A 12321-nucleotide genomic window follows, 5' to 3' on the forward strand; every position below is an offset into this window, starting at 1 on the left:
GAAAGAGAAAAACAAATACCGTATACTAACACATATATACATATATATGGAATCTAAAAAAAAAAATGGTTCTGAAGAATCTAGGGGCAGGACAAGAATAAAGACGCAGATGTAGAGAATGGACTTGAGGACACTGGGAGGGGGAAGGGTAAGCTGGGACGAAGTGAGAGGGTGGCACGGACTTATATATACTACTAAATGTTAAATAGATTGCTAGTGGGAAGCAGCCGCATAGCACAGGGAGATCAGCTCAGTGCTTTGTGACCACCTAGTTGGGTGGGAGAGGGAGGGTGGGAGGGAGACGCAAGAGGGAGGAGATATGGGGATATATGTGTATGTAGAGCTGATTCACTTTGTTATAAAGCAGAAACTAACACACCATTGTAAAGCAATTATACTCCAATAAAGATGTTTAAAAAACAAAAGATAGCTGGGAGACAGGATTATTAAGCATTTTCAAAATTTTGTGCACTTTGTTTGAAAGAATTTAATTAAGGTTACTTAATTTTTAGCCTTTCTTTTGTTTTATTCACGTCTAAATTTTTTTCTATAATGACCATATGTTACTTGTGCCATTAGAAAACAAAAAGCACCTAGTTATATTGAAGAGCAGGACACAAAATTGTACATACTATGTAACTATGTAGAAGTATGTACAGAAAAAAAATAAAAGGAAATATACCAACATTTTAATAGTGATTATGTTTGATTTATGAAACTAAAGGATGATTTTTTTTTTGCGTGGTTTTTCAATTTTCCACAGTGAATGTATTCTTTCATTATTGATTAATCTACAGTAAAGAAACAATAAACCCAGCATTTCTGGTTACTCTGCATCTTATGTGGGTTTCATTCTTTCTGGCCTTTTAATCTTTGCATGCCATCTCTGAACAGAATGTCAACCATCTCATGAGTTCTGCACAATGGATTTTAGAGAAAGCTGTTCCACTTTTTTTTTTTTTTAATTTATTTATTTATTTTTGGCTGTGTTGGGTCTTCGTTACTGTGAGCGGGCTTTCTCTAGTTGCAGTGAACAGGGACTACTCTTCATTGTGGTGCACAGGCTTCTCATTGTCGTGGCTTCTCTTGTTGCGGAGCACGGGCTCTAGGTGTGCAGGCTTCAGTAGTTGTGGTATGTGGGCTCAGTAGTTGTGGCTTGCGGGCTGTAGAGCTCAGGCTCAGTAGTTGTGGCACACTGGCTTAGTTGCTCCGTGGCATGTGGGATATTCCCGGGCCAGGGCTCAAACCCGTGTCCCCTGCATTGGCAGGTGGATTCTTAACCATTGTACCACCAGGGAAGCCCCTCAGCTGTTCCACTTTAAAATGCCCAGTTGTGTCAGTCATTGAATAATTCCTCAAGATTTCTTCTTTTTTAAAAGGATACTTGGATTAGCCTGGAATCATCCATGGCTCACACACAAAGGCCAATGCAAGGAGTCACAGAGGTCAGTCAACCTAGAAGTGGTCCACTGCACTCAGGGAAGGGAGGTTGTCTGAGGAGTCTGGTCACTGGGGCCTGCCCCTCCAGGTTGACTTGCAATTTCATGTAGAGCTGACCTCCCCAGGTGTGACAAAGGGCCTGCTCATCCTGCCCACATCCAACAGCTTCTGATCCTCCCTGCTAAGAGAGTTCATACCCTAATGGAATAAAAATAATAGCAGTGGCATTAGTAGCAGTAGTATTAGTTACCATATACTGAACACTTACTATGTGCCATTCTCTGAATAATCCTCATAGTAAACCTTTGAGATGGGTTATTGTCATCCCCATTTTAAAAGGGCAAGACTGAGGCTCAGAGAGGCTAAGTAACGTGCCCAAGATACACACAGCTAATAAGATGGGCGGATTGCAGTCAAAGCTGTGCTCTTTCCTTATGCCACAGTTAGAATATGAAGCAGACCATGACCAGTGCCTTCATATAGATACATGGTACAAACCGTGGTGACAACGCTAACTCTCAAAGGAAAAAGGAATTATAGCTGATGGAGAGGATAAGGAGGCAAGCAGTGCAACTTAAGAAATGGTGGCCATGGTGCAGGCAATATGGTGGAGGTCACTCTAGATCAGCGCTGCCCAGAAGAAATATAATGTGAGCCATATATGCAATTTATTTATTTATTTATTTTTGGCTGTGTTGGGTCTTCATTGCTGTGTGCGGGTTTTCTCTAGTTGTGGTGAGCGGGGGCTACTCTTCATTGTGGTGCGCGGGCTTCTCATTGCGGTGGCTTCTCTTGTTGCGGAGCATGGGCTCTAGGCACACGGGCTTCAGTAGTTGTGCCATGTGGGTTCAGTAGTTGTGGCACATGGGCTCTAGAGCTCAGGCTCCGTAGTTGTGGTGCACGGGCTTAGTTGCTCCGCGGCATGTGGGATCTTCCTGGACCAGGGCTTAAACCCATGTCTCCTACATTGGCAGGCGATTCTTCACCACTGTGCCACCAGGGAAGCCCCCATACATGCAATTTAAAATTTTCTAGTATCCACATCAAAAGAGTAAAAAGAAACAAATGAAGTTAATTTTAACTGTATATTTTATTTATCACCATATATCCAAATATTTTCATTTCAACATGTACCAATATAAAATTATTAATGAGATAGTTACATTCTTCTTTTTCACACTGCCTTCAAAATACTTTTACAGTCATAGTACAGCTCAGTTGGGACTAGTCAAGTGCTCAGTTGGCCACATGTGGTTGATGGCTACCATGGTGGACAGCACAGCTGAAGACAGAGGGAGCAGCACGAACAGAGCCAGGAGAATGGACGAGTTTGCAGGGAGCACATAGAAGGAGCTTCAAATTGTGGACAAGCTCTGTGCTAAGAGTCAAGGGGATTGAGGGTGGAAAAATCAGCTCGAGATGTATTGTGGAGGCTCTTGAATACCAGAATGTGGCGTTTGTACTTAATTCAAGAGGTCTTTGGGCGTAGAGGGCACTATGTTTTGCTCTGGGCAGAAGAATAGGCAGAAATGTTGGAGGTGAACTGAAGCAGGGAAAAGTCCCACCCAGGGGCTCTCATGGCTGTAGAGGCTGAAAATAAAGATGATAGCTAAGGAACTGGAAGAAGGGGGTGGATACAGAATTATAAAAAAAGAATTCTTTTTTCTGATTTCTTCCCTTTGTCGTCTTTCCAATTTCTGCTGTTGTGTTCATGAGGTGCTTCCTAATATTTCTCTTCCAATTGCCTTTATGAAGCTTCTCCTGAGGATCGGGTGATACTCACTGCAGAAGTCCACTTATGAATGGATTAAAATCTGTTCCTTTGGAAGACACCATCTTTCTGTTTGTGTTTGTTTCATTTCCCCTAATTTATTTGAGTTTTATCAAAATAATCAGGAAAATTCATATAGCCTTATCTCTGTCAGGGAGATCTATTTTTGTATACCTGCATTGCAAGAATGAATGCGCTGGCCCTTTTCTTTCATCTTGTCCTCTGTTGTTGGAAGCCATTTTTCACTTCCTCCCTCTGTGGAGACTTTTCTTTGTGCATTCTCTCCTACCAGCTTTCTGCGGTCCAGAGAACTACTTCCAGTCCCTGTATCAGTTTCTTCTGGTTAATGAGGTTTTTCAGAGAGGCAGAGTGACATTTAGAAAGTAAAACTTGAATGATGTTTCTAGCCATTTGAAATCTTTTGAATTCGGAACTGCTTTGCTATAAACCTCAGAGACAGAAAAACCTCAGAGACAGAAAGAGTTTCCTTCTCTTTTTTGATACGATTATCTATGGAGGAAAACTATGTCTCTAGAAATCAAAATTACAGTTGTCTTCTCTCTTCCTCATCTCTTCAAATATTTTTTCAACAAAAAACGGCACAATAAAAGATGATAAATTAGACAAGATGAAGAGTTAGCAAGAAGTTCGTGAGCAGTGGCAAAATAGAAATTAAGGCAAAAAACAATCTTTCAGGGATATCTTGGAAGGGGCAACAACGTGTATATTAAGAGAGTGTTTTGATACATAAGGGGAGAATTCCCCATTCCTCCTTCTGAAAAAAAAAAGTTTACATAATATACATAGAAAGTCATGCACAAATGTCAAGTATACAATCAACAAATCATAAAATATAAACTTCTGCACACCTTTGAAACCACAAACTAAGTGAAGACATAAACACTACCAACAGACAGAAACCCTACCTGGCCCTTTTCCCCTCCCCCATCACATTCCAGTGCCCCTCTCTCCTCCCCCATCACTAAGCTCCTCCCCCAGCATCACTACTGCCTTTTAACAGCCTAGATTCTGCCTGTTTTTGAACTTTGTATGAACGACTTCTTTCACTCAATAGTATGTCTGCGAGATTCATCTATGTTTTTGTGTGCAGTTATAGTCCATTAATTTGCAGGAATGTGTCATATCCATGTAGAAATGCCACAGTGTTTTATCTTTTCCACTACTGATAAACATTTGGAATTTTTTCCTCCTGATTTTGTCATTATAATTGATTTTGCTATGAAAAACCTTGTTTGTATCTTTCGGTGCACATTTGTACAGCCTTCTGTTGGCTATATGCCTAGGATGAAGTAAATGGGTCATAGAATACGCATATGTTCAGATTTAGCAGTTAATAACAAACATATTTTCCAAATGTTTGTACCAATGTATATTCTCACTATCAATGTATGGGATGTCAGTTGCATTACACTCTTGCCAACACTTGGTATTGCCAGTCTGCTTAATTTTGGCCTTTCTAGTTATGCATAGTGATATCACATTACAGTTTTAATTCGTATTCCCTGATTATTAACAAGGTTCAGCACATTTTCATATGCTTATTGATCATTTGGCTATTTTCTTCGTGAGGGGCCTAGTCAAATCTCTTGCTGACTGTCTCAGATATTTTTTTCATTATCTACAGATGATGTAATTGTGTACATACAAACTACAAAAGAATACATAAACTATTAGAATTAAAAAATGAATTTAGCAATGTCATTGAAAATAAGATCAATATTAAAAATCAATCACCTCTTTTTATACTAGCAATAAAAAATTGGAAAATGACATTTAAAAATGATACCGATACCGTTGATGGGGCTTTACTGGTGGCACAGTGGTTAAGAATCCGCCTGCCAATGCAGGGGACACGGGTTCGAGCCCTGGTCTGGGAAGATCCCACATGCCATGGAGCAACTAAGCCCATGCACCACAACTACTGAGATTTTGTTCTAGAGCCCACGAGCCACAACTACTGAGCCCACCTGCCACAACTACTGAAGCCTGTGCACCTAGAGCCCATGCTCCACAGCAATAGAAACCACCACAATGAGAAGCCCACGCACTGCAACGAAGAGTAGCCCTGCTCGCCACAACTAGAGAAAGCCCGCATACAGCAACGAAGACCCAATGCAGCCATAAATAAATATTAAAAAATAAAATAAAAATGTTACCATTGACAATAACATAAAACGTCTACTACTGAGAAACTGTCATAGTCAGGAGGAGCCTAAGGAGACATAGTAATTAAAGGTAATGCGGCATATTCTAAATGACATCCCAGAACAGAAAAAGAACATTAGGTAAACACTAAGGAGATCTGAATAAAGTGTGGACTTTAATCATTTAAAAAACTAGCATTGACAGGGCAAGTTATCTTCACCTTGGGCCTCTAAGTACAAGTTTATAGATGAATTTTTGATTCAAATAAGATGGCCAGAAACCAATGAAAAATATAACTTTTTTTTCTCTTACACTGAGGTTACAACTGAGGTTGTGTTTTTTTTTTTTCACCTTGACCATCAATGAGGATTAACCAACTTCTCCAACTTATTCTTTTTGTAAGTGAGCAACGGACATGTAAGCACGTGATGAGGCGGTGAGCATCAGTGAGAAGGGAAATCAGAGTCTGCAATAGGAGACTGCCAAGGCCAGCCTCCTCCTGAAAGACACACATTCATTTAGTGAACAAATATTTATTTAGCAAACATTTCTTAACCACTTCATAAAGAATAAAAAAGCAAATATTACCATTTCATTGGACTTTTAAAAATGTCTCTCAGTAAAGTTTTGCTGCTGGCTTGATTATATATCTTGCACAATATTTCTGAGGTTTATTTCAACATATTTATGCTTTATTATTGTTGCAAGTATGAATGAAATGATTTTTTCATTACATTTTCTAATTTTTAATGGACTAATGTTTCGTTACATTTTCATACACACACACACACACGAAACTAACTAATTCTGGTTTTCTATCCAGCCAACTTTGCAAACACTATGTCTAAATGTTTTTGGTTGCTTTTTCAAATTTTTAGATAAACAAATACATTGCCTGCAAGTAAAAAAATTAAAGGACTGAAAATCTCAAGTGTGATGACCATATGGAGCAACTGCTGTTTGGTGTGTAAATTTGTACAACTACTTAAAAAACATTATCAGCAAAGCTGAAAATATGCATGACCTATGACCCAGTAAGTCGACTCTTAGCACTTACCCTGGAAAAAAATCATGTAAATATGCATCAGGATATAAGTAAAGAATATTCATAGCAGCATTATTCATAATAGTTCCAAACTAGAAACAGCCCAAATATTCCTTAAAATTGTATGGATAAATATGTTGTTATCTGTGCTTATAATAGGGGTGTTAATAACAGTGAAAAGTAAGAACCACAACTGTCTGCACAAACAGGGATAAATCTCACAAACACAGTGGTGAGTGAAAGAAACTCAACTCCAAAGCATACATATTGCATTTATATAAAATTTAAAAATAGGCAAAAGTAGACTGTATTTTAGGGTAAAATTATAAAGAAAAGTGAAGAAGTGATTACCATAAAATTCAGGATAGTGGTCACCTGCAATGAGCAGGGTAGGAGTTATGTTCATGAAGGGGTGCACAGGATTGTGATCGGTGGTGAGGCTTCCAGAATGTTGCAAAATCTGACTGTTTTTATTGGTTGGTAGTTACATGAGTATTTGCTTTAATTATTCTAAAATTTGTGCTACTGTTCTGTGCACTTTTGTGCATGATTGTTATACTTAATAATAAGAGAGGTTAGTAAACAACAATCAAAACTGTGCACATATACTTACTCTTATCTAAATCATTTAGCTGATAATCCTGAACAATAGCAACCACAAGAGTATAATGTTTTCCCATACTTCTTACTTGTCTAAATTATAATGAAAATAAGCAGAAATGGACAATAAGAAGAAGATGAACAGAAATTCAAACTCACTCTGGGCAGTAAGTATCCTTTCAATCTGGTATGATAAATGTATATGAGTGGCTCTCAAAGTGTGGTCTGAGGACCCCAGGGGTTCCCAGATACTCTTTCTGAGGTCTTCAAGATCATCCATTTTCCAACTGCACGTCTGTGTGAGACTGGATTTCCTTCAAAGACTTGAATCAGAGTGATGCATCACAACAGATTGAATGCAGTGCAGATATGAGAACCCAGCTGCCTTCTATTAAGCCAGGCGTTCAAGAGATTTGCAAAACTTTTAAGACTTTTTTGTTAATTTTTTTTTATTTTGGAAACTGTAGTTATTTTTCATAAAAGTATGTTTTTATGTTAAGATATAATGTTATTTTTAAAAGAATAAATATTTAAAGCATTCTCAGTTTTAATTTCTAACATGGTAAATACCAATGAATATAACCTGCATAAATACAATCTCTTTGAGGTCTCAATAATTTTCAGAGTATCAGTGGGTCTTGAGACCAAAACATTTGCAAACTGCTGACGTTGATAATGTTTACAAGTACCTATTTGGGTGGTTAACTAAAGATGAGTATTATGGGTTTACAATAACATTCATCTTTTTCTTTATTGGTTGTTGTATTCAAATCACAGGATAACAAATGTGACACTTTTTCCTGACCTTGGGTAGCAACCGTGGTGTGAAATTACATTTGGAGTAGTAAAGTCCATTAAAAAAGGCTGAGGCTGGGAGGTAACGAGGACACAGGAGAGGAGGAAGAGCTTGGTTCCAAAACAATACTCTCCACACTCATCAGTGGTAATCTCACCAAGAGTCCTAATTTCACCGGAGAAATTTTGCTCCGCGGCCTAGAGTTCCCGTGAAACTTAGGGACCACGATGGAGAAGTCCGTATCCAGCCTGAGGGAAGAGTCTGTCTTCCCAGTCTTCCACCTGCGGCCTCGCTCTCACCCTCACTCAGCACCCAAGGCTGATTCTGCCCAGGCTGGGGCTTCCCTGTATCCACAGCCAACAGCTGGTGACACACAGACCTCCACCTTCAGGCCTCCAACCTGGTGTGAAGAAGTTGAATATGCAGATAAGATCTAAGTGCCACTGGTTTCAGCCTCTTCTCTCTTCCCCTTTCTCACACCCTGGATGTCTTGTCACAGGCCTTTGACTAGACTCATTCCACAGTTTTTGTCCTGGTCACTTCAGCATGCAGCTGGGACTAGGCCACTTGGCTCGGAGCCCTGCCTAGTTCTAGCAAACTCCCCCAGCACGTGCACAACCAGAGGATCCTACACTCTGCACCCCCCGTCACCCTCAGAATGCTCCCATCAAAAGGTTCATGGCCCAGGAACACGCAGGAGCTGCCCATCCCGTGTCTCTCACTGTTTGCTGCCAGGACCCCGCTGCTGCTGGACACTCCAGATTGGCCCTCTCTGAACATGCCCCCATCTGCATCAAGCCTGGATTTACTTTTCCCTTCAAATACCAGGCCATTCTCTGAGCTGGACTTACTTAATTCTTACAATCACTCTCAGGGGTGGATTGAGCCAGGCCAGCCTAAGGTTGAGAAGAGAATTAAATGGGCAACACATTTCCAGCAGCTGCTGAACAAGCATCAGCTGCCTTCCCTCTGCTAACACGTGGGCACGTCTTACTGTATGTGTTGTGTGTGAGTTTTCTGTCTCTGAAGCAGTTTCTGAATCTTCTTTAAAGTGAAAGAGCGAAAGCAAAACCGTCTACATAGTCCAAACTTACAAGTAACTTTAGCTTTCTTTCATCTTCAGAGATTGCGTAATGAACGGGGAATGCAAAAATAGCAACGAACTTGACGCAACAAGTGAAGGAAACTGAATGCAAGTTGCCAAACTGGATTTGGAGAATTGAGGTTGGGATTCCCCTCTGACCTAGCTTCTTGGCTGAGTTGAGTGCACAGAGCAGAGGATTCCTCCGACTGCCTGCAAGATGCCTGCGTCATTCTGGTGGAAACTTTTAGCTCCTAAACTCAAGGGATAAACTTGAGTTTAAATTCAAAACTTTTAGCTCCTAAACTCAAGCAAGAAACCAGTGGAGGAAGGGGCGTCCTTGTAGACAGCTGGCGTGTGAGCCAAGTATGAATGCTTCTGTCTGGAACTCTGGGATATTTGTTGCAACGCACTTGGCCCAGTCATCCCAGTGAATGGCTATTTCTCCTCTCCCTTGTCCAGTGGTTGACCTGGCACTAAAATGCCTCCTGAACAGCTCTCTTGGAACTGCCTCATCTTCCTGACCACAGACCCAGAACATCAGGAACTAATCTTCTAACCAGGTTCAAATAGAAGAGCTAATAAGTAAGGAGCACTTAGTAACTGCCTGGTACCATTCTGAGCACCTTACATAAATTAAAGCAATTAATCCTCACCACAGTTTTATGAAGTGGTTTTATGATGATCTCAGTTTAACAGTTAAGGAAACTGGACCCAGTTCTCCCTCCCTCTGGTACGAAATTTAACAATAGCATCCTGGTCTCCAAGTTTCAGCAGGAGCATTCAAGGCCTGGTGTAACTTTCTCATCTCTCATTTCAAGATCCCTGGTAGGGAGGAAAACCTGGTCTTGCTCCTAGCCCTTATTTCTTTTTTATTTCTTATTTTCTAAAAATGTCCAATTTTGTCAACCCTTTGATTTAGCTCTTGCTTCCAAATGGCCTGCACAGTGTCTCTGGCCCTTTTCTCATTGTCCAGTTCTTTAAGTGTCTTTCTATATCCATCTATCAGTCCTAGAGTACCCATTCTTTGATAATGTCTCTCCATTTTACAATGTGGCTCCAGGCCTATGCGTTTGCCTTGCAAATACAGTGCTTCCCTTAGAACACTTATCATTCTGTTGTGTAACTGATAGCTAATTTTTGTCTCCTCCAGCAGATTAGACTTTTAAGTCTGAATTTCGTATGCCCAGTCATTAGCACAGCGCCCAGCCCATGGTAGGAATTTAAGTATTGTTGACTGAATAAATGCTATGCTAGGAATATGTGGTTTGATGAGCTTCTGACTATCAAATTGCAAGGGGTTGTCTCAGCACTGTTTGCTGAGGGTTCATTTCATAAGTTCTCCTGACAAGAATTCAAGCACCTCATATATTCCTGAGCACATTCCTAGGCAATGTAAACAAAGAGAGAAAAATAAAAATCAAAATAGATTACAGATTGGGATTGACATATATACACTAATACGTATAAAATAGATAACTAATAAGAACCTGCTGTATAAAAAATAAATAAAATAAAATTCAAAAAAGAAATAGAATACAATTTATTTTGATAAAACTTAGATACTGTTTTAGACAAGTTTAGCTCCAGTGCATGAGGATCTTCTTAGACTCTTTTCAGCATGGTGTGCTGTCCAAAAGAAATAGAAATTCATTATCAAAAGTTTTTAAAGAACAATATAGGTCCTCACTGAAGTGTCTTGAAGAGAGAGCAAAATGGGAAATTATGTCATAAAACTATTCAGTAAAACATGTTTAGTTCCTATTTTAATAGGACATGGAAAAGATGGAAATTTGATCAATTCACTTTACAAGGCTATTATAACCTGGTTAACAAAATCAGAGGAGAAAATCATAGGACATTCATTATGGTCACCACTATATCCTGAGGGCAACATACAACCTGGCTTAGACGATGTTTATATTTACTTCTAACTAGAGTATCATAATGACTCTAACTAGTGTATCATATCATTTACATAATGATGTAAATGAATTGCACCATTCTTTAATCAGACTGCAAATTCAGGTTCGGTGTTTCTTTTTTAAGAATAAACAAATATAAAAATTTTTCTATGGTGAAAATTTACTTAATGCACAAAGCAAAAAATAAATAGACTAAATACAAAGAAAGTGTTTTTTCTCTTAACCACAATTTAAAGGTGCACGTAATATTATACAAACAAAAAATAAGTTAAAACTTTATAAATAGTTAAATAAATAAATTTTTAAATAGATAAATAAATCATCTGTAAGGAACTAGTGCCTGCAGAGTTGAACATGATGTTGCTTAATATTCCTGAAAACATGTGACAGATTGATTCAATTCAGGGCATGATGAGAGCAGAAATGAGAGTCTTTGACATGGCAACACAGGTGGAAGTGTGGTCTTGTTAGTCACTGAGAATCATTTCGGTGTTGAACCAGGTGTGTGTCATTCCTTCCTCCTGAGTCTTTCTTGCAAGTTTGTTGATGAAGAGAAGGATCTCATGACTTCTGCTCTGACAATCTCCCAGGCACAAGGGCTGTACTTCTTCTCTTGCAGATAGACAGTGATTCTGTGGAAGTATTTCCTCACAGCCAGGATGGAGTCCTCCTTCAGCAGGGGAGTCCCTTCCAGCCCCGCCTCCTGCATCAGACAGGCTTGCAGGTCAGTGAGCTGCTGATAAAGTGCAGTGCAGAACTTGTCCAGGAGGGTCTCATCCCAAGCGGCAGCCGAGCCCTCTGTGCTGAAGAGCTGGAAGGTCTGCTGGATCATCTCATGGACGACAGCGATGGCTTGAGCCTTCTGGAACTGGTTGCCTCCAAACGCCTCCTGGGGGAATCCAAAGTCATTTCTGTCCTTCAGGCAGGAGAAGGGGGAGATTCTCCTCATCTGTTGCAGGAGCATCAGGGCCCTCGTGTTAGCCAGGCTGTGGGTCTGAGGCAGGTCGCAGCCCAGAGAGCAGTTGGAGTTGCAGCTGAGCAGCACCAGGGCCAGGAGTAAGGACACGGTTGGGGCCATCGGGGACCCTGCAGATGCTGCCGGCTTGGCTGAGGTGGGGACTCTGTGAACCCTGCTCTCTAGGTTCTCTGAAGACCTTCCTTCAGGCCTGGGTCTTAAATGGGAGCGAATTGGTTTCCATTTTCTGAATGTTCCCTCTTACTTTCTACTTCTGTTTTTGCTATTCATTTTGCACTCTCCAGATAGGTTAGGGCAGTGTTTCTCAAACACTGTTTTTCATCCTTGCCTCCCCTTCTCCTGCCCACAGAACCTTTCTAGATATTTTTTTCCATATGGCCCCCCTATGAAATTTTGATACACAGATATACTGGGTACATCAATATGTACTCCATGCATACCTCTACTTTATAAATAGAAAAAGAAAGTGAAAAGTTTTTTCTTTTTATTCGATGCAGGGGTGAGTATGACAAAAAAAATTA

The 12321-nt window shown here is 40.1% G+C and overlaps 1 protein-coding gene across 1 annotated transcript; it reads right to left on the reverse strand.

The window, feature by feature from the left end:
• Nucleotides 1-11332: 11332 nt before the first annotated feature.
• LOC309823914 (interferon alpha-1-like) lies at nt 11333-11902 on the reverse strand (the record flags this gene model as incomplete). The annotated part of the gene is made up of 1 exon (XM_082656576.1): nt 11333-11902. The coding sequence occupies one exon, from the start codon at nt 11900-11902 to the stop codon at nt 11333-11335; it is 570 nt and encodes a 189-aa protein (XP_082512702.1).
• Between the last annotated feature and the right edge of the window lie 419 nt (nt 11903-12321).

The sequence above is a fragment of the Grampus griseus genome (genome assembly GCF_964374135.1).
Source record: "Grampus griseus genome assembly, chromosome: 6".
Classification (NCBI taxonomy): domain Eukaryota; kingdom Metazoa; phylum Chordata; class Mammalia; order Artiodactyla; family Delphinidae; genus Grampus; species Grampus griseus.